At 31.6% G+C, this 24,250-nt stretch overlaps 1 protein-coding gene across 4 annotated transcripts; it reads left to right on the top strand.

The window, feature by feature from the left end:
- On the top strand, positions 1–24,250 carry LOC132716763 (A disintegrin and metalloproteinase with thrombospondin motifs like). Of its 4 annotated transcripts, none has more exons than XM_060700099.1 (16): positions 1–128; positions 8,371–8,507; positions 8,849–9,057; positions 9,752–9,841; positions 10,213–10,396; positions 12,373–12,392; positions 13,015–13,106; positions 14,722–14,809; positions 16,083–16,160; positions 16,912–17,072; positions 20,898–21,047; positions 21,484–21,648; positions 22,058–22,202; positions 22,549–22,677; positions 23,205–23,259; positions 23,453–24,250. In XM_060700099.1, the coding sequence occupies exons 2-16, from the start codon at positions 8,453–8,455 to the stop codon at positions 23,707–23,709; spliced, it is 1,878 nt and encodes a 625-aa protein (XP_060556082.1). In that variant the 5' UTR covers positions 1–128; positions 8,371–8,452; the 3' UTR covers positions 23,710–24,250. The 4 variants fall into 4 exon arrangements, with proteins under 4 accessions (XP_060556082.1, XP_060556084.1, XP_060556081.1 ...); XM_060700098.1 differs by lacking the exon at positions 1–128 and adding an exon at positions 7,053–7,626; XM_060700100.1 differs by lacking the exon at positions 1–128 and adding an exon at positions 7,646–7,711.

Genomic DNA, 24,250 nt, shown 5'->3' with positions numbered 1-24,250 from the left:
TTCAAAACATGCCATAACCCTATATATATATATAATACGTTAAAGTTTACATTTGCCATATGAATTTTATATATTATGTTGTAAGGAGCTCATAGCATTTTGGAACAGTGAAAGTTTCTGTTAGAAAGGTAAGTGAAATAATAATTATTACCTCTGCATTGATTTCATTTTGGTTAATTATTTTTTATAGTTTTTACACTGGTTACTTTATGACACCTAGTTGTCAATTACAAAAATTATATTACAATAATTTTAAATCAAGAATGTGATAATTGTGTTGTTTTTTAAACAACATAAAAAAAATGTTGATAATGATATTAATATTCAGAGATAATTTATGTCGAAATGAAGATAGACTTAGTCTATTAACAAGTGAATTCAGATTTCAAGTGGTTTTATTCAAAAGATAAATATGATGCCTCGTTATATGTTGTAACACCTCTTAACTTTCAATTACATCTACAATTGAGACGTAACAACATATACCGCTAAACACTTCATTGGTATGACGCAAAACGCCGCGCAATTTATTTTGCCACTCTTCTCAGATGACAGTTTTTAAGGACATATTTGAGGTCGTTCTATGTGGGATGGAGCTACATTGTTTTTAAAACATTGCTTTGAATGTTTCATATGCAGTAAGATAAACATATAAATACAATTATTTTCTTGACTTATAGACAAAATCAATAAGAAAATAATACTAAAAAGGTACAAAGATTGACAGACTGACAAAAGAGTGCCAAAATAGACATAAAAACTGACTGACAAAGCGAGCGAGCTACCGATCGACAGACCGAACGCCCTAGCGACCGTTCCATTTTAGAGAAAACACTGTCTGCCTTCAATATGCTTATAATGGGAACAAGTTATTTAATGGTGTATTTAAGTGTATTTTCTACAATTACTATAAAATGATTTTACTGACTATTGACTTAAAAAGACATAATTTAAATAACAATTACTGTTCTAGGTATATAGTCATATGGTTATATATAATCCTAAATTCAGCTGAAAAATCAACTCGAAAACATGACTTTAAAGGACCTTAAGAATAATAATTTGATAAAACATTTTTAAAAAAATTCGTTCGGTCATGTTTGCCTTCTAAATAAAAAACATTGTTTACAATCACATGAATGTATGTGCAGTTCATCACGGGAATATATTTTTAAATGCTTTAAATTATAGAAATTGAGAATTAAATAATTCAGTGGACGTATACTTTTCATTTATAGATATTATACTTCCATGTTGATCCTATGTTTATTGACTCCTTGTTATTGAAAGATTAACAAGAATTTGTAACAGAAATACCAACGTCACCCATCTCGGGGAGTTTTCAAACGAAGCATAAAATTGTGCTATTTCAAAAGATTTAGGTATGTATTTCAGGACTTTCGAGTCCAAAATTTTGATCAATGCTAGATCTGCAAATGCAACAATAAATCTTTAAAGAAATAAAATGAAACACGAAATTAAAAAAAAAATATTATGTTAAGCTTAAGGTAGGGGTGCAGGTGTTATGCATGACACATCGTCTTATTATTGTAACTATTTGTGCCAAGTATTTTCAAAATCCCTTGATCTATGAAGAAGTTATAGATCGGACACAAAATATACCCTATAACAGACTATGAAAATCTTTGACCTCTCTTAGTGTGACCGTGACCATGGAGGTAGGGACACAGGTGTAACCAATGACCTATCATATTATCATTGTTACTATTTGTGCCAAGTTTTTTTCAAAATCCCTTGATCTATGAAGAAGTTATGAACAGGGCACAAAATATACCATATAACAGACTGTTTATCTTTGACCCTAAGTGTCACCTTGACCTTGACCTTTGAGGTACAGATGCAGGTATTGTACTTGAAATATTGTATTATTATTATGACTTATTGTGCCTAGTTATTTTAAAATCCAAAAGAAGTTCTTGATCGGACACAAAATATACCCTAAAGCAGACTATGTTAATTTTCGACCTCTAAGTGTGACATTGAACTTGGAGGTAGGGATGCAGGTATTGTGCATGACACATTGTCTTATTATAGTGACTATGTGTGGCAAGTACTTTCAAAATCTTTTGATCTATAAAAAAGTTATGGACGGGCACAAAATACACCCTAAAGCAGACTATGTTAATATTTGACCTCCAAGTGTGACCTTAACCTTGGAGGTAGGTGACCTCATTATTGTGAACAATTGTGGCAAGTATTTACAAAATCCCTTCAAAGATAAGTAAGTTATGGACCGGACACGACATTTACCCTCAAATAGACGATGTTGACCTTCAGTGAACTAGTACGACCTTGTCCTTGAAGGTAGGGGTCTGGTTGTTGCGCAAGACACATCGTCTTATTATAACAAACATTATTGCCCAGTTATTTCAGATTCCTTTGGTAAATGACAAAGTTATGGACCGGACACAAAAGTGTGACGGACGGACGGCCGGCCGGACGGGCGGACAGACGGACGGGGCCTATTTCTATATCCCCTTTTTTTCTTTGAAAAGGCGGGGACAAACGCGAATACGACTTACAATTTTTGAAAAAGTTAAACTAAATGCCGCACTGCCTCACGTTCAAGACAAAACTGATCTAGAACAAAAAAAGAACATCTGTCATATTCTTTGAAGAAAACCTCTTTCAGTGACATGCAAATTCCATAACCTTTGTTACAAATATGTACCATGTCAATATTCGTGTTTGTTACAGCTTTACTGAACGTAGGTATTAACGGCAAACTTTAAAATATATTTTATTTTTCATGTGAGAAGAATTAAACTCTAGCACATACATTTCTTTTATCGTCAGCCAGTTTAACTTAAAATATTACTGAACATTAGATAATTTTCCTCTTCTCTATTCCTTTGTATATAAATCAATTTCAAATTTCAAACATATGTTCCTGATCAACACTGATGACCACTTCATATAAATAAGGCTCTTACCTCGAGCTTTCATATTTCTAGAAACATCTGATTTTAAACAAAACATTGTTATTTTATCCTGTTATCTTTGTTACTAATTTACCTACATCAAACCTTTTTTTCCATAGCAGAGAAATATTCAATATTTGAGTATATTTCTAGGTATTGATTAAGAAATTTATTAATTTTAATAATTGTTCAAAAATAGTTGTATTTTTTCACTACGTTCATCATCAAAATAAGAAGAACGTGCTGTCCCCTATGATAGGTGTTCTCAATGTTCATCCCAAAAGTTGTCTTTCTCGTGTACAGTACGAAAATTTTACGGACGGGCATTAAAGTGTCACAACTAATGGTCCCCACCGGATATACACTATTAGATAAAATATAATGATATCGATCGATACCTGGTTAAGTAACTGCCATGAAACATGGACAATGGCCATTTATTATCATTGAAAATGGTCTACAACTCGTAGACTGCACTAATTTCATTATTTTGGAAAGTGTGGGCAAACTTCAAGGTTTTAATTTTGATATTTTCTTTTATCTTAAAAACGACAAATTTTTAATCGAGAAAGCAAAGAGATTATATAAAAACAACAAACATTCCTTCAGTAACATAGGAAAGTTTGTCTTGAAAGTTTAACACCATTTAAGGATTTTATGTAATTTAGAATAACAAATAAAATCATAAAATAGAAAAAAGTACTTTTACATAACTATTATCTTTCTTTGTGTCGGTATTACAAGGAATATTTTATTACGATATAAAATAAAACTTTCACTTTTAGACATGTAATTCAACACCATAGTAACTAGATATTATCGTGAGAGATTTTATCAAACTAAGACTGATGCTTCCTATGATATGAGTTACCTGTAATACAATAATGTTATTGTGATGATATTTTACATTCCGATATCACTATTACATTTACATGCGTGTCATGGACATGCAGTCTCCGTAAAGTTCATTCGCACGAGTTTTATCTCATTCAAAGGTTGGATATATGTTAAGTTCTAATGCACTAATGGTCTCATAGTTTACACACATAACCAGATGATGTCCATGATTCAGGTAAATATCTTTATTTTTTCCAGTCATTATCCGAAATAGATATCGCTGTTTATTGTATATTTTACGTTGCTGAGACACTGATTTGTCGATAAAAAGAGCATCTCAAAATGATAGAATTCGTTTAAAAAATATTTTTTTCCATTTAATTACTTAAAAAAACTTGATATCGGCAAGTGAAATATATAAAAAGTGTCATATTGTACACACAAAGTAACCAGTACGACAGGTTGTATCTTACAAGTGTTGTGATATTGAAAACAGACTGGTGTCATTATTTATATGGATAACAGGTCAGAACATAATAAATGCAAGGTTAAAGCCGGTTAATGAAAAGTAAAATTAAATTTGAAGTATCAAAAACTATGAGCCCTTTGATATTGCTCATTGAGCTGGTATTTTAGAAAAAAGCATCATTTCAATTATAAGTAATAAGTCATTTGTATGCATATATGTATTTAAACGTTACAACGTTTCCTATAATTTTTTATATCTATATATTTTCACCATCGTAAATTCGTGTTTTCGTTGTCTCTAGTATGAATGTGTCGTTGGCACTCACGGGACATCGTACTTCTAAGCTTTTCATTGTAAATTTGTTTTAGGTGAAGGCCAAGTATCTTCTGATACAATCCTTTTCCAATGGCTTTTAAACATGTTACGATCTTTGATAAAAAGATTTATTTTCGCCAAATACGTGACAGCATTGTTGTGAATTAGCGGTATTGTGTATCCCTTTTCAAGAATGGCGAGTATTTATTCATTAATGATTGATGTTTAAAGGAAATATTAGTAAAACAAGTGCTGTCACAGAAATTGACAAATGCCGCCGAACGATTCTAGTTATAAACCACCTTTTACATGTAAAGTGTTGTGGTGAAAATTTACAAAGTTCGAACCCCAGCTATGACCTTTAAGTTAGATAAAGACACATGGGTCTTGTCCATCTATGGTCACTTTATATTTTAAATACAAAATTAAAACTTCCGTGTATATGCGGACACAACAACCACCATTTATATGTATATAACATAAATTTTGAAAAAGTTTGAACCCCAGCAGTGACATTGAACTAAGGCGTAGGTACACGGGTCTTAAAGTCAGCACATCAAACATTTATGATAATATCATATGCGAAATCAAAAATATAATCCTTTCGTCTATGGTAATTTCATATGTGAAAGAAAAATTACAATCCTTCTATGCATACTAAAGTTTCAAAGCAGACCCGACCATCGCCTTCTATACTTATATAACATAAAACATGACAAAGTTTGAACCCCAAAAGTGACCTTGACCTTAATGGTAGAAACCCAAGTCTTGTTCGCAACACACCGTACATTTATTGTTATTTCATATGTAACCAAAAACTCAAATCCGTTCATGTATTCTGAAGTTTCAAAGCAGACACGACCACCTTCTATATTTATACAATATAAAAAATTACAAGTAAATAACCCCAATTTTATTTGCGACACAACTATTGTTATTTCATATATAAAAGAAAAAAAGAAAATCCTTTCATGCTTTACTGTTTCAAAGTGGACTATCTATTTGTACAAAGCGGGACGGATGGACTGACAGACTGGCAGACGGACGGTTTGATTTCAATATGCCACCCTTCGGGGGCATAAAAAGTAACTATCAGCACCTTAAATGGCATGCTATATTATTAGAAATAATCAAATGTTGATGATTTTAGAAAGGAAACAACGCCTTTATTTATTACCGGGTAATATTTATAAGTCAATGTAACTTTTTAATTAAATCTTCTTTTTTTTGTTATTTATAAAATGCGTAAAAGCGAATAAAATTTATATCTTATTTCTTTAGAAATTGAAAGCATGAAATTGTATATTAACATTCAAATAGGTTTTATGCATTTAGATGCTTGTGATCTGAATTAAGTATCTGCGTAGTAGATGCAGCGATATATAAACATTTTAACTTCCATATAAATGATATAATCACGTACATATCAGTACTTATTATACTAATTACTCGATATCAACAGAACTAAATGTTGTTCGTTACTTTATGGAAAATATAAAGTAAACAGAAAACAAGCTATTAAAAATAAAGATAAATGCATTTCAGGAACACAGTGGGCTTTTTAAACATACAAACATCATTATATATACATTTACTTTATGCAAATATTATCTGGAATCATTATAAGTATATATAGACTAAATAATAAGGTAAAATTTTGTAAGAGTAACTAATACTTGTGACCTGCACCCATAAAGTTTACCAGACAGCTCTTTCGCTCCTCCTGAGATCCTGTCACAACAAATCGGTCCGAGTCAAAAGCATATTTATTATAAATAAATTTATTAATAGTATCCATTCACCTTATGTTGCATTTATAAAAAGGCAAATTTTCTACATGGAAACTAAATGATTGCAGGAGCAAATTAAAGTTGTCGATTTTATTATTTCTTGTTGTTTTTTTACACAAATACAAAATGCAACAATTTTATTTATATTGGGAATTGCTGGTTCACCAGAAAACAATTCTATTTTATTTATGACTATTGATAGAAATCATATACATAAAATCGTTCCATTTTAAAAAAATCTTTAATCTTTTTCACTCATATAATCAGCACCAACTTAAATTTTATTTAATGCTATCCTATCAAAATCAGCGTATTATAGTCGCTCGAACTGCGCAAAGTTCAACGACTATGTATGTTAGTTAATATTTGTGAATTCAGCAATAATTCCATTTAATTTGTGGCGCGCAGTCGTTTCATGCAAAATGATTTGAAATGCACTGATGCTGACTAACTGACGATAATGTACTTGTATATGTCTCAGTTAGACCTAATGAATAACTAAATGATAAAGCAGACGTATGAAATAAATCCCCCGCTGCCATCACTAGCAGAGTAAAACTTATTATATGGAATTCTTTTAAACGAAAATTTACAGAACTTGAAAAGCTAATCTATTTTGCTATGCAGCGTATACGATGATTGCATTTAAAATGCAGTTCACAAAAACACCAACCAAAACTTTGACTACACCATTTTTTTTAAATTGTTCAGTGTTTGGCAAAAATCATCTTTTCAATTATCGAACATAAAAACGTATTTTCATTAAGAAACTAGAAGTTAAGGTAGGAAAAGATGAAAAGAGAAAACTGCTGGTAGACTGTTCGCCTTACTGAATTTCAAATAGCAATAATGTTCGTTATCAAAAATCAAATCATAAAAGGAAACAAAACTATTTTGACATGCAATCATAAATTTGACTTGTTTTTGCCATTTTATAAAAGAAATAAAACACTACTAGATTTTATCGTGTCGATATTACTATTTATATAAGGGTTGCGTCGAATATCTTTTATCATTATTTAAACATTTAGATATTTTGATGCATATACCCGGCCATATAATCATAAAATAGAATAATAATATTAATAATATTTGATCTAAGACTGTATAATTAAATTGTGCTATTATTTTGGCTAAATGGAACTGATGCATAACGTTAATTTTTTACAACATTACCTGAATGACTGCACATATTATATGAGTTAAAATTATACCTGCCAAGGAGCACGAAATATTTGGAAAATCTATCCTCTCTAATACATTGGAATATAAGGTACGTTTAAGTTTACATTTGTCAAATGAATTTGATATGTTATGTTGTAAAGTATTTTGGAACTGTTAACTTTTCTATCAGAAAGGTAAGTGAAACAATTATTAACTATTATCGCCGCATTAATATTATTTTGATTGATTTTTTTTCAAAGTTGACTGGTTTACTTAAAGTTAATGTCGTAATATCGTGACTATGACACCTAGTTGTCAGTAACAGAAATTACATAAAAATAATTGTAAATCACGAATATGTTATTGGTGTTTGTTTGGTATTTAAACAATTACAAAACTATTTAAAATGAGTGATAATTCATGACGAAGATTAGATAGACGTAGACTATTATCAAGTTAATTCGGATTTCAGTTTGTTTATTTGATTGATAAATAAAATAATTTATAATGTTGCCCGTTATTTGTCGCAACACCTCTTGACTCTTCATTTAATGTCTCAATATTACTGTTAGATTTTCACCCGCAGTTAGGACATCGCAAATCTACCGCTTAATAGTGCAATGGCATCATCACAATTTACTTTACTATGAACCTTTTGTACTGCTCTGTGTCTGAGAGTGTTGCCCGTTTTCTGATCAAAGATGTTGCTCTTGGAGCTAGTATTTTACAAAATAGTATCAATATAATTCTTAAATAATAAGTGATTTGTCTGCAAATATATATTGATTATATATGTTTGACATTTACATTTTTTCTTATTCTGAATATATCATCATATCAAATCTTATTTTAGCATTGCATTGTAATATTTGCGACAAACCACGTAGACATTCCAGAACAACTCTCAGAATAAGAACTGATTTCCGTGACACTATATGAAGAACAACAAAATGATCGTTCTGTTTTTGTTAACGTTAACATCTGTTTCTGGTATGTATCGTGCTCTTAAATTATCATTTACTGTCTACTTTCAATTCATATGTAGATCGTTACTCACGATTTGAACAATTTGCCCAAAATTTGAATAGCAAAAATGTTACTGAATCTTTTGAAGCTTTATAACCATAAAAGCTGAAACCATTCTGTTGAGTTTCTTTGCATTACAATAACAAGACCGTTTAATTGATCATTTCATCACGAAAAGTAGTGGTAAGAAATAGGGCATTGTTAAGTTGGCATACTTTTTGCATAATGTTGTTACAGTTAAAGATACAAATTGTTCTTTTTACTGTTGACAAAATCCTTCTGAATCACAATTCTCTAATTCTTAGCATTTGAACATTACGTAAGTCTTCGGGACATGACACCGGAACCTGGACTGCCTGAACATATCTTGATGGATGTTATTGGAAGAGAAGATAACATTACTAGGCTTCATCTGAAAGAAAATAAACGTCTGAATGTAAACGCTGATATCTATGAACAAGATATTGACCAGGCTACATTGAGACGCTTAGAGACAAACAATAAACAAGTGGAGGTAGGTATGGATTCCAGTAAAGTAATGATTTCTTTTTACATACGTTTCCTTCAATGATGAATACGATTTCTTATGTTTGCTTGTTGTAAAACCGTGTCCATTTCCAGCTTTTAAGAAAAAAAATCAACTCTTTACTTTTAAATATAAATTTAACAAAAAAATCTTCTTTATGAATACAGAATGTTCACACTATACCTTTGTAAGTATAGCCGTAAAACACAATTTTTACACACAGTCGTACAAAAAGCGATATAAAAAGTGTGATTAATTTTTGAAGTCCATTGTTTTATTTTATAAAAGGTTTGCAACACATATGTATGCCTTTAATTATATATATTCGTTTAATGTAAGTTATTAGAAGAAACATTTTGAAACAGTTGAACTATAATCTGGAATAAGTCAATGTAAGCTGTAAAGGGTAACTTAAGCATGAGTCTTGAACAAGTACCGTAGCCAAACAGACTGACAAAAAGTTAAGTAAGATTTTAAGATCGTTGTGAGCTATAATGTGACTGTGATTGGTTTATATACAATGGTAAATAGTATTAGTAAGGTTTGATATCAAGAAAGTTTTTAGTATGCTCAGGCTTTATATACCCCATTTATATTAAAACAATGGTCCCATTTCATTTTAATTCATTATTTGTATATAATTGTGTTTTGATTTAGGTTCTTTTAACGAGAATTACTTCAGGATATTAAGTACTATCATGACGTGCAAAATGGGGCGGCTATTAGTGTCACCTGTGTAAAAACAACCGATGATTCATGTAAACGAACTCTGGTATGAACTTATAATGAAATGCATTTTATTTTTAAATGCATGTAAATAAATTTTACTTCCTATTTTATAACCATTAAGAAAAAATCTGGAAATAGTTACTAAGTTGGTCAAAATTAGCATAGAATATAGTCAGCGCAAGAATTTTCGTGAAATTTCTTAATATTCATCTAGAATTGCTTAAAAAGTTACATAAAATTCATGTTTAATATGCAGACATGCCTCATGGCTTCCGGCACCTGTAGATTGTTTCCCTGATTGGTTCATTGCGAATTTCAATTTTATTGCAACGTATGAATAAACATTAACTTTTCTTTAACTGTTCTTTAAACAGCTTAGCAATGGTAGATTAATAATTTATTGATACTTTAAAGGAAGGATTTTTGACCGTTGGCAAAGAAACGTATGAAATACGTCCAGCAAGTAACCCCATGGTCTCCAGAATGCTTCGAGCACTTAATCTAAACGTTCACATTGTTAACAGAGTTGTATTGCATAAAAAGAACTTTGCTAAAATGAACCCAGTCAAAAAACGCATTGGACTGAAAGACTACATAGGTAAACATTTGCACGTTTTAAATGATTTTGTTTTCATATCACAAAAAGTGCTTTATGTTTCAAATAAAAAAAGATGACTGAGACTTAAGCGACGATTATATTGTAGAAGGGTAGGTTGTTTCCCTTTTCTTTTTGTATATTAATACATGTTCTGATTTGTTTATGCAACCTATCGCCTCGGGAGTAACCCTCTCCTGCTACATATAAACCTTGTAATCATCATTTTACTATGAATATCAAAAATTTTGATAATTGTTGTAATTGTCCGAATTACCATTTCAGCAAAGGGGGTCTTTTTAGATAAATCATAATATATAATATCAATGACAAGCGATTCGTACAATTAAACTGACGTTATGCCCATCCAATGGTAAAGAGTAAGTGTACTGGTAAAAGTCAAAATAAGTTTGCATTCTGCCATATATCATTTCAATTTAATAATTTACATTGCATGACGATCAAAAGTTTCAAACGGAAAAATAAATATCCATCGGAATAAACCTGTACAGTTAGTCATCAAAAGAGTGGGACAGTCTTTAATTTTAGGCAGATTACTATTCAATCTTAATCATATGCTAGTATCAACCGCTGTTCACTTACTATTATAACAGTCAATCTTTTGAAAATATATTGTCATTTAGCTGAACTTGACAATGATTAAAAATAAGCATCATGTCACTTTTAAAAATTATTAAATAAAGTTGTTCTCATGGATCAAATAAACTTTTAGTGATAACAAAATACTAAAATACTTAGTCGGAATCTCGGTAGACGATAAATAAGTTATAGAATGTTGCTAATGAGGTAAGTTCAATAAAGAAAAAGGAGCAATTGTACATAGTTGTTTTTTTTAAGAAAACAATAATTTAACATAAAACAAACAACGTAAATTTGGAGACTGCAAAAGAAGTGTACAATAATTCCCAAACGATAAAAAAATGTGATCTATCAATCTATAAAGTTCTAAGCTGATTGTTTTAGTATATTTTTTATTAATTTTTAACAAAAATAAAAATTTAAAGGGAAAATTTAAAAATTTATTATATAAAAAATTTTTTTTTAACGTGGGATTTCAGCTCAAATTATACATTATTTATAAACTTGCAAAATGTAAAGGTATGAAGAATATCTACAAGAGAGAACATTTCATTTACACTTTTCCTCGGTGAGATTTCACCATTTGTAAAGCTTTTATTCATTCACACGATACTTGTTTGATCATGACCCGCACAAAATAAAATTTGGACATAACAAAGGGCATAACTCCAAATTAGTGATGAAAAGACATACGATTTCTGAAAAATACACTCCGTGAGTTGTTACCGCAATGAAAGTTTAAGTCTCTATTTGAAACTGTTATGATTTATGCTCCAGACAATTTGTAACGGACGGAGGCAGGGAATGTCGGACGGTCGGACAAATCTCCAGACGAGCAATGCCTAATCTATATCCTTCTGTCCACAATGGAAGATTATAATATTAAATTGCAAGTTTTATAAATAAATGTGTTACAATAAAGTTTAACGTAGCAAAATAAATCATTTCAGTTCGCAGTGTCATTCACTAATGTATGTATTATAAAGGCAAGATGATAAGGTATTTCAAGTAGTCAATTTTTGTACATGATTGTCCATAAAACTGTCAAGGATAGGTCCTGTATATATCATGTTTTCAAACTTATGCCATGATCACACAATTTCTATATATTGATATACAAATGGTTGGTACCTAAATTATACTTGGCTCCATTGAGCTGATTTGTTATTGCAAATACTATTCTATATTGAAAATACTGTTATCTGTTGTTGCGAATTACAGAGAAACAAACACGTAAGAAACACAACAAAACATGCAAGTATTCCTAAAGATAAAGCTTAACAATAAATGTTTGATAATAAAAATAATACTAAGTGTTCTTTTATAAGACACTATAAAATATAATTTCTTTTCTAATATTATATCTTTTTTAAATACAGGAGCAAAGAAACCTATAAATGTAAGTTAAGATTAAATATATAATTATGTTAATTCATTAAACCTCAGTTTTTGTTTTGTTTTAATCAGCCTTTTAATTAAACACATGTTACCTTATTTGTTGATGATCATTGTATATTCAGTTTGAAAATATTAAGGTCGTTTGGGAATTAGAAATTTTCTATCTCAAAGGAAGATTTTGTTTAATTTATTGTTCAAAGAAGTTGCTCTCTTGAATACTATATTCAGTTATTTAAGAAATATATATTTTATCAGTTAGTACATGTACACTCTATAACTTTTGAAAAGTATGCATTCTAACAGTTATATAACTACTTCGTCCATAGGTTTAAAATTTGGCATCATTTTTTTATATAAACTAAGCAAGAACGTATATTTTCGAAAGATTTGTTTGTCTTATAAAGAAATAATTTGATGTTTGAAAGGAAAAAAAAATGATTTGAAACATTGTGAAGAGGTTGGTTGCGGGATTTAAAGGAGAATTCTCTCGACACGTGCCAAAAATCTCTTTCCGGCTCAAATGTTTTGTATACAGAAATCGTATAATAATCAAGAGTTGTCTTTTGTTAAACAGTTAGTTGAATTAACAATAGGACTATGCTTTTCATGCGACAATTTTGCAGATTAAACAGAGAGCAAATACGTTTGAACGTCAACAGCAGACGGAGTATGCTGTGGAATGTATTGTTGTAATTGATCCTTACCTTTGGAAAAAGTAAGTTTATCATACATGTATATCGTTACTTTACATTTTGGACACAAATTAAATAACTTCAACTCCCCATTATTGATCATCATTTTAGCTAAAAATTATTAGCAGTGGAATGATAATGATAAATAACAAGCGCCGGTTGAACCCGAATAGAAATGTATACCTCTTGTAAAGTCAGAATTATGTCCCGGACAAAGTGTAAAAATGAACAAAGTGCAAAACATCTTAAATAAGGCAAGGCAAAGTTATGGTTCTTTTGTTATGCACCTCTACCCAATGAAATCTATGTACCAACAAAGTGTCTTATTCATATCTTTTATACTCTGAGAACTATGTCCTGGACAATGTTAAAGTGTTAAAATGAACAAAGGGCAATAACTACAAAATTATACAAGACATAATTAAGGTTATTTTGCAATACACGTCTATTTTAAAATATCAATCCACCTACAATGTTTCTTGTTGATAACTATTATGGTTTAAGAGCTTTGTCTCGGACAAAGTTCAAAGTGAAAGAACAAAACAAAGGACAATAACTGCAAAATTAAGCAAGGTAGATTTATAGTTATTTTGCACTGTATATTTTATCCAATGAGATCTATCTACCGACAACATTTCAAGTTGATATCTCATATAGTTTCAGAGTTATGTCCCGGACAAAGCTCAACGTGTAAAATGAATAAAGGGCAATAACTGTAAAAAAGCAAGGCAGAGATATCGTTTCTTTGCAATGCACTTTTACCTAATAAGTTTATCTACTTACAAAGTTTCATGTTAATATCTCTTATATTTTATGGTAATGTCATGGACAAAGTTCAAAGTGTAAAAAATTAACAAAGGGCAATAACTCTAAAATTAGGCAAGACAAAGTAGCGACTATATGCTCATTCTTTTGGGAGCATAATAATAAATAATAATAATGATAATAATAAGAATAATACTGTTACTGCCTCTGCCTCTGCCACTGCCACTGCCACAGCCACAGCCACTGCCACAACCACTACCACTACTACCACTACTACCACTACCACTACTACTACCACCACCACTACTACCACTACCACTACCACCACAACTACCACAACCACTACTACCAATACCACTACCACTACCACCACTACCACCACTACCACCACTACCACCACTACTACCACTACTACTACTTCTACCACTACCACTACCACTACTACTACCACTACCACTACTACTACTTCTACCACTACCACTACTACTACCACTACCACTACTACTACCACTACTACCACTACTACTACTACTACCACTACTACCACTTCTACCACTACTACCACCACTACTACCACTATTACCACCACTACTACCACTACTACCACTACTACCACCACTACTAACACTACTACCACTACTACTACCACTACTACCACTACTACTACCACTACTACCACTACCACTACCACTACTACTACCACTACTACTACCACGTACTACTACTACAATAATTCAGGAAAATTAAAATAAATCATATTAGACATTCTAACACTATACTCAACATTTCCAATAAAAACACACTTTGTTCAGTTACTCGTATCTTTAATTACTTTCAGCATAAAGATATTTTACTATTATGTTCTGATTACAGATTTTATGAGCGCACAAAAGATTCTAAAGACAAGAGGGAAACAACTAGATATAGGTTAAGACGACATCTCACGCATGTTATAAATGGCGTAAGTATAATAATTATTTGTCAATTTTGGTGATAAAAACCAACTTATTGCTGTATAGAATAAACATTTTACTAATACAAGGTTATTCTCAGAGTGTTGTCGATCAACAGTAGAGATTGATAAATCAGAGATCATTGATAAATCCCACAGCCAATCGTTAAATATACGTTCTGCTCATTTGAAATAATAACAACATTAAACATAAGCACAAATATAGACATAAACACAGAAGATAAAATCAGATAGTCGCAATCACATCTTAAGCTACATTATCATTATAATCGTTTATTAAAGATAATGAACATCGGGGTTTTTATAGCCATTGCTGACTACTTTCCACATTTTGAAATAATTACGAAATAGATTTTATAGGTACCTACATCTTTACGAAGACATGTGTTTCCAGGTAGGAACTTTACTTAAAACAGTCATATAAACGACATTAAAATAAAAATTGCATTATCAAAACAGGCAATTGTAAAAAGATAAGTACTATCTAACGTGTAATTTCAAGTTTGCTCGATTGAACAAAATTTAAAGTGAATTTTTTAACTATGTTGATGGTTTTTAGTACCATAAGTGAAAACAAACTACTAAGAATTTATAAATGGATGTTGTTGGCAAGTGTTAGCAACATGATCCGATATGACATAACAATATTAAGCAGATATTAAAGTGATCTATAAACAAAATTCTTCACATATATAGCGATAACTAATTCTTCGTAGAACTTGACAAACATTTTTCCCCAGAAATATTTCATAACAAATATCCAAATGATACATTACAGATGTTCTAATCATTTTTTGAAGAACTTATCAAAACACTTGAAAATAAAACTCAAGAAATGAAGTGAAATTAGTTTCGCTAATGAACATCATGTCCTAGAAGATGGAAACGGTTACCTTTTACAAAACTTTAGGATTAGAAACAAAAGTTTGTTAGGTATCAATGTTTAGTACATGTGTTGCGTCATTCATTCCTGGCCATTATTTATATCAGACCTGCATTATTGTACGGTTCCATTGATTTCTTTAATCGTTTTTCACATTTGTTTCAGATATTCAACTTCACAGATTATATGACGTTCTTACAGTTTATATGATTATGATAAAAAATAAGTTTACGTTTACTTTCGCACTTAACTATAGGAAATATCAAAATAAACCTCTCTTTTTATAAGAACTAACTACAGTGTAAGAAAACTGGTAAAGAAATTACTGCAATGATAATGCAAATTATGTTAGTACATGTAAATCTATTTGATTAACAGGTCAGTCTTATGTACGAAAGTATTGAAGATCCTGAACTCAACATTTACGTGACGATATCAGGTTTTATTTACTATGAGGTGAGCGTTGTAATTAGGCTTTAGTAATGATATAATTTATTTACATACGTACCCGCGATAGCTCATGTTATTTGTACTAAACCTTGTGGTCTGTTTATTATGTAACGTTTAAACTGTGATATACTTCGTTATTTTCTGTTTCTTTAGGATCTCTGTTCAAACATTTTTTAATGAGCTCTTTACACTTTCTCACGACAGGCTTAGAAAAAATAACAAACAAAAAGAAATTCATTGCGATATTCATTTTTTGGACATAACTTGCTTTACAAAATTTAAAGTTCGAAAGTTCATTCGTTTTATTCTACATTTTTTAACAATGTTTTAAAGAAATGTAATGTAAGACATTGGGTTGTTTCATATATTGCACTTTCAATTATTTCTCACGACTTAGACAAAATAACAACAAAAACAACAAACGGATGCGTTACCTATCCAGTTGCGATATTCGTTCTTTAGAGAATATTTGCCTTACAATACTCTTAAGTGCGCAAGTTGATTCGTTTTATACTTGTATTAATTCAACAATTGTTTTAAAAGAATACAACAAAAGGGTTTAATTTAAAGGTATCGAATAAATGTTTTTCAAAAGACAAATCGAAATTTGAACTTTTACCTCTTCATGTGAAGAAAGAGCAATTTTGACTTACGTAATGACTGAAAAATGGAATAAGAGCATTGTAGATTCAATTACTGATACTGTACTTAAATATCAAAAACAAAGGGCCCTCAACTGTACTTTGTTAATTTTTAGAAAGACGATGAGACTAGCCCGGTTCCAAAGGGAAAGGATGCGCCTATATTTAATAACGACAAGCCTTTAGTTGATGGAGAAAAATATCTATATTACTCGCTACACTGGCTTAAGAAACAAAGTCCTATGAAAAATGACGATCATGTCATGATATTCACCGGGTAAGTTTTACTTTCCCTAACATGCTGGCATTCATTGTTTTATTTATCTTACATAGTCATCTTTACTACTGTCCAGACTGTAAGGAATGCAATTGCAAGTTAAAAAAATACCTCTCTCAACCTGTGCAACAAGGTTTTGTCTTTATAAATCAGACAACTATAAAATTTTGACTAGGACATAATACAAATTTCGGACTGCTTATTCTTTGTTTTGAAGTTCTTAAATACCTCTGCAGCATTTAATATGACCATGCTTATATAGAAACCCCTTTCGCTATGACAATTAATGTGACAAAACAATACTGATCAGTATTGCTATTATTGTTTTTTTTTTAAATAGTTGTCATGAAAAGTAATGTTACTACATCTAAGATTTCTAATCTCGTCAAACCTTTAAAATTCAATATAGCACAATAAAATCACAAATCTTCGAACAACAAAAATGTCAAAACTGTTTGCATACGTTTCAAAGAGTTCAGTAATCATGTCTGTGTATATTGGCTCTTTTTTGATGACTTGTTTAAAAAACATACGCTAAACCGTTTTGAACAAGCTTTTTTATAAACAAGTTGAAATGTCCGTAGAATCTGGTTGATTAAGGAGTGAATTGGCTCATTTAATACCGTAGACCGTAGATGAAACCATGGCATAAGTAATAACTCATTTAAGAAACTAACTATAACGATTTCTTATGCTGAAACACTGTCGCCTGCCTTTAATTAAATATAAGTTTCGCATTTCATAATATTTTTAACTGAACTGTCGCTTTTAGAGCTAACAAGATAATCTGCTTTCTCCCGAGTGGTATCTTTAAAAGAACTGCCTGAAACGCCTGTTCCTTGTGCCTTATTCTCCTAGCACCATGCCAAGTTCAAACATTCAAACCAAAAACGCTGTTTCATCCAAAACCACGCTTCGTAAGAACTCCTGGCTGATACAAAATTACATCTTTCATTAAGCTCGCTGGTTTCCATGCAGGTTAATATTATAGAAAGGGGCCAAAAATTTTACAAAGCCCAAAATGGGGACGGTTAAAATACCCCTACAATTTCGTTAAAATTTTATTACGATTCACTTGGAAATGCAAAAAAAAAATTATTTTTCACCGACACCAAAATTTTTAAAAGCAATTACCCGTTTTACCGGGGCACCGACACTTGAATTAAACATTTAGTTCATGTAGTGTTGTTATCACACTTAAATCGGTAAACATATTCTTTCCCAATTTTTCATCTTATACATTAAAAACCAGTCACCGACTGAAACACCAGTCACCGGCTGAACAATCGTAACTGTATGTACATCTGCTCAGAAAATCAGCTTCAACGTTCACTTATCTTTTCTTGGCAACCAATGTGAATGTAAATAAATTTATTTGTTTGTCATCGCTCAAAGTTTCTTCCTTTCAAGTAATCACTTGCAACAGTGGTTTGCTACTACCATTTTTACAACACACTACATACATTTGTATTATCTTTTTTAAGGATTAGGTTTATTTAAGTGTACTTCCATATAAACAGACTCAAGTTTACGCCACGTGGTAGTAAAGATGTTGTCGGATTCTAACAAAGAACCGATATCATTACTGTCTGCAATACCATATATAACCCCCTACATTACTTACGTCCACAAAGACGTTAGCATTATTACAACTTCCAGACCAAAGACCTATCCGTTTTACTAGTTTCAGAGAGTAACGAACCCTCCTTCAATTTTTTAAGATTTTTATACCAATAAATAAACTTACCATGGCGCCTCCGCAACTTCTTCTATGCAACCCTTTGTAAGAAGGTTCGGATCTCACTCGAAACAAATACAACATTCTCTCTTTCAGACTCGTTATTTTTCAGCTCAACATACTTTGGCATCGTTTTAAAAGGCAACTTGTATCTTTCTTCTGAATCTACACTGAACATATATTCCCTTGGTCCGCCTCTTGTAAGTGTTTAATGCAATATTGCAATCTCTTTATTTATCAAATATGAAACATAATTTATGCTTATCTGTTCATTGCCATTCTTATCCGCACATCATAGCGGTACTCTGCCCACCAATTTCCGGTTTTTCCGCACTAGAAACAAGGACTGGGTTTCCTGTTTGATGTCTGTTTGTTCTTGAGGACGACTATCTGTAGACATTTTTTGAAGGCAATGGTGACTTGATTTGGCGTTCCTGATGAACCTTACTTTCTGCTTGAAATCGTGCCTTGAAGATTTTCTTTATATCGTCGGAATTTCCCGCAAACACATAAGCCTTAGACTCAAGTACGACTCAACAACCATGTTCTGAACTGTCTGATAATTTAAACATTATGGAGATGTGGTCAAAATTCCATACCTTTTGAAATCGTTTCTCCAGCGTTTCTTGCAGACGAATCCCTCGTAAAAGCGGGCAAAATAACCGTCTGCTTGTCTCGTTTTTCCCTTACATTAACATTCACCATAAACTGTTGTCCGTGACTAAACATACACGCCGATATTTGATTTTGTGAAATGTCGTAGATTTTCTTCTCAAATGTTTGCAGTTAAGGGTCTGATGAAGACTCTAAACTCGATAAAATACTGCTTCCTTCATCCCAAGTCACCCCGGATGCCACGTGCTAAATTGGAAGTGGAAAATATTTTTACAACATGTTTCATTAAACACGACTGATCAGTATACATGTACCCTTTTGGATGAGAAATGCCGCGAAAGACAATAATTTCATGCTATTATCATTATCGAAACGCGTTAAATATTTAGTATTTAGAAAAACGTATTTTATCTCACAGAATAACAATTTTAATGTGCGATTTTAGACATTTAATGTGTAGATAATCTATATTATATTTAGTTTTAAGACATACTGCATGTTTAGTGTTCAACCCTTTTACAGTTGGACACTACGCTTTCCTCTTTTGATTGCATCTGACGGACCAAGTGGGAGACTCTATGATGGATAGTTCGTAAAGCCCTTTGGGACTGAATTGTCTTAATGTTCGTCTTCTGCCTTGCTTCGTCGGGCCCTTGTAGGTGATTTTCTTGTTGCTCTGTCTTCCTTTAGGACATTGAGTACTTTTGTTATGGTCATTGGGTTTACTTTTATATGTTTCTACATGATCATTTAGTGTTTTACTTATTTAACCTTTTGTAACCATGACAACTGTTAGAATTTCACTTGGCGGGGATTCATTTTATTTACACTGTCTCGTTTATAGGAACATGGTGGGGCTAAGAGCGAGGTTTGGTGCACCATTAACCGGTTTAAACTCCCCAGCAGTCATTATTATGCTGCTGACCGTTCCAAGGCGGCGCCCCACTGTGTTCCTCAGATGTATGTCTATGTTGTTTCATACTGTTTTGGTGACACTTTTGCTTGTGTCCCTTGTTGTTTTCTCGTCTACGGTAAGTATCTTCCCCATTGCCTCTAGTTTTTATTTCTTTGATTAACCCCCCCCCCCCCTTCCCGCCGTCTCCTGTCCCCTTCCCCTTTGTGGGCCTATTATTATTTTCTTTGAATTCCTAATCAGTTACAAATTATTTTCTTTGAATTCCTAATCAGTTACAAATTATTTATCATTTATTGATTAACGTGTCGTTGCCCTGTCCTTTTTATGTTTGGGGTCCGCCTGGGCTCCTTTGCCATTGGTTCTTGTTGCTGGGTCATATGGGGGTTGCGTTCATTGAACGCCGCCTTTCCTTGTTGATCTTGTTTTTCATATATTAGTATGTTTAAAAACATTGTACGACATTGTCGCATTCATGACTTTTATAAATGAAAAAGTTCATACATTTTCGTTCAATAAAATGCTAATATGTAAGTATCTCATGTTTTACCTTCTTTAGTTGCGAACTATTTGACGAAGATATTGCAAACACAGGTATGGTTGGGATTGCGTTTATTGGTGGTGCTTGTAGTGAATATAAACTCTCTCTTCAACAGGATGCAGGCTACTATGATCTCTCTACTACTGCGGCCCATGAACTTGGACACAAGTAAGTGTTTTTTTTAAACAAATGCATCAATATGCATTTTAATTTGTGGCTAAATGTATTCTATAGATCAAGTTTTAAATATTTAACATTGTCAACAAGGTCAAATTGTCAAATTGAAACCATTGCTGATTTGGTTTGGACGCCGATGCTCCAATAACATCCGATTAAGAATTTAACAGAATTTTTCAATTAAAAAATCTGTGAACTGATAAAATTAAACTATTTTGTGTATTCCGTTTCATTTCAAATTCATAATGAGGTCCAGAAAACACAAGCTGTTCATCAGTTTAAGATACTCATCCTTATAAATGTACTGCATAAAGAATATTAGCGTAGATAACAAGATAAGGGCTTTTGCGATTATTGTTAAGTGGTTCATTTTCGTGACACAATTTTATGTGTACCTTTATGTCATTTATTTCAATATATATTTTAGTTTGAATGCCGTTCATGATGGTAACCGCTATAATAACTGCAAAAAGGAAGACATGTATCTTATGGCACCAATCACTAACCAGTTATCGTATAACAATCCATATAAGGTTAATCCTTGGAGATTTAGCCCATGCTCTATTAAATCGATCAAGGATTTTTTTCAATCGTAAGTAAATCTATTATATCATAACCCACCACACATAGTTTTTAAGGCTGTGGTGGAAGTTAAATAGATAACATTTTATTCTGTCTAGCTCTTTTGTTTTGTTTTCTATTGATCATTGTTACAATGACTGATATGAACATGGAACTTCTAATATTTATAAAAAGTGAACAAAGGTACACAGTAGACCAATTTCTATATTTCATCATTGCATGTTGACAAATACATGACTTTTAATTCTAATGACTATTATTTTACTATTATTTCACATAAGTCAGTAAAGAAATATATAATTGATATGAAGTAATTATTGTATAAAGTAGTTATCCGATATAATGAATTCCTACCAACGGTCCATTTAAATTGCTGATCACTTGCGTTATGCATACTGATTGATGCATTCTCATTTCAGAGAATACGCCTCATGTATGAGAGACCACGGAGATTATTTTGATAAAACAGAGTGGGACAAACATAACAAGATATTACCTGGAGAGCTTCATACTCTTGATCAACAATGTAAATTGCACATGGGAGATTATTCTGGCGTATGCCCTGTAAGTACACCAAACATAAATGTACTGTTAAAACATGTTTTCGTTCTAACAAATTACGAGTACGATTAATTCTATATGATCGGTATTTAAAATTACTGGCATATACTCTTCCATCTATTAATGACGTTCGCAAACAATTTAAATTTAGTTTGCACATTCAGTATAAGAGTGGTGCGTGTGATAAAATTAGCTATTTGCTGTCTTTCAAGAAATATCGGTATAGCATTCATATGTCAAGGTTGAGTGTGGTAGTTAAAACAAACTTTAATTGTTGAGAACTTTCTTACATTTGGTGGTAGAATCAAATACATTAAGTATCGATAATTTGATATGAATTTCAATATAGGCAAAACTTGGTGGATTACCGGAAACAGATGAGAGAATTTGCCAGGAATTATTATGTTCTAGAAGATATGGTTGCACTTCTTACACACCTGCTCGAGGATCTCCTTGTGGTAACCCTGATGCAAATAAGGTCAAATATTATATACATGATTTGTCAAATACAACCATATAGGATTATTAAACGTGAACTGTGATACATGTCATTGCAACTTAATAACAAAATAACAATGTCTTTATAACACAAGTTTTCTGAGTCTAGGATAGCTGGAAGTTGATAAAATTAAACCTCTCCGAACGTTTTGATTATCAAACCACTTGCTATACGTAACACAAGACTGCATTAAGTACACAGTTTTCTTGCTCTTACATATGTACGATAATTGACTTTTCTTTTCTTATAAAACTAATGTTAAACAAACATCTAAGTTTAATGATAGTGTAACCTTTGTAAGGAAGTTACCTACTCGTGGCCGTATATTTTATAACTTTGCATAATTATGTAAAAACGAAAAACGTAATGCGACATCTGGCAATGCCGCTTTATTATCAATTTTTATTTTCTTTTAATTAAAAAGTCAATTCATATTGTATTGGTGCCATACATTATCAATTATATTATGATTAAACATGAACGAATGTTTTATTTTTTTATTGCAGTGGTGTATTAATGGTAAATGTGTTCCGAGAAAAGTGAAGGTGATCGAAACTCGACGTAAGCAAATATGTTTTCAATGAAACGTATTATCGCTTTGTATCATTTAATTTAAACAACGTCTCATGCATACAAAACATACCTACATTTTTGGCCTGACTAAACTATCTTTATTCACATGCATGATTTTAGGCACTCATTGTTGAACGATAGTATCAACTAATGTATTACATTTGTGTTAATTCTATTGTAGGCAAGGAATGCTTTGAAACAACAGCCATCAAGTATAACGGACATGTCAGTGTCACAAAATCTGGTAAGGAGTGCCTGTTTTGGTCTGAGGTAACAGACTCCAATTATTACGATTACTATGTCCCAAACTTTCCGGAAATACCAGTGGAAGGTGCCTCAAATTACTGTCGGGCTCCTGGTGGTGGACTGCGTCCTTGGTGCTACATATTGAACGGATTTGAACTTGATTGGGAATTTTGTGACATTGACAAATGCTAAGTTAGTGTGGTTGTACCAAAACTTGTTTTCATTTAGTACTAATTAGTTTTATTAAGTAATCAATTACTTTGATCAATGTACTTGCATTTCCAAACAATATTATACAGTGTTAATTTTCATATTCAATGGTAAATGTTTTAGATGACATAACACTTTTCGTTTGGTATTGTGTATATGTTTTAGTCTTTTGTATGTTAGACACATATTTTATCCTATATATGTGATAAGATCAATCATCGAGCTTGACAATTATCAACAAAGTTGTAGTTGATCATTAAATATATTGCTATTTATTGTTTCCCTCACATTACATTTTTTTGTCAAATATTGGATCTTTTAATACATGTATTTATACCCTTCCTACTTTTTACGCTTTTATGCAAATTAAGATTGTCCCATGTCTAATATTGGATCTTTTATCTTTCCTATTTTGTACGCTTTTTTGCAATTAAAGTTGTTTTTTTTTAAAATTAATCTTCTATCTGCTTTTTGCCAGTAGAAATCTGTATAATACTATTAAAAAAATAAAAATATAAAACTA

This window comes from Ruditapes philippinarum, unplaced genomic scaffold (assembly GCF_026571515.1).
Source record: "Ruditapes philippinarum isolate M1 unplaced genomic scaffold, ASM2657151v2 ctg900_1_1_1_1, whole genome shotgun sequence".
NCBI lineage: Eukaryota > Metazoa > Mollusca > Bivalvia > Venerida > Veneridae > Ruditapes > Ruditapes philippinarum.
Note: the sequence above shows the minus strand (reverse complement) of the source record. Positions and strands in the feature narration are given on the sequence as shown.

Excerpts from the sequence above, each read along its gene's own strand:
- LOC132716763 (XM_060700099.1), top strand. The coding sequence starts at position 8,453 with ATGAAGAACAACAAAATGATCGTTCTGTTTTTGTTAACGTTAACATCT. Across the intron at positions 16,161-16,911 it reads CAGGTTTTATTTACTATGAG|AAAGACGATGAGACTAGCCC; the intron begins GTGAGCGTTGTA and ends GTTAATTTTTAG. Across the intron at positions 21,048-21,483 it reads GCCCATGAACTTGGACACAA|TTTGAATGCCGTTCATGATG; the intron begins GTAAGTGTTTTT and ends TATATATTTTAG.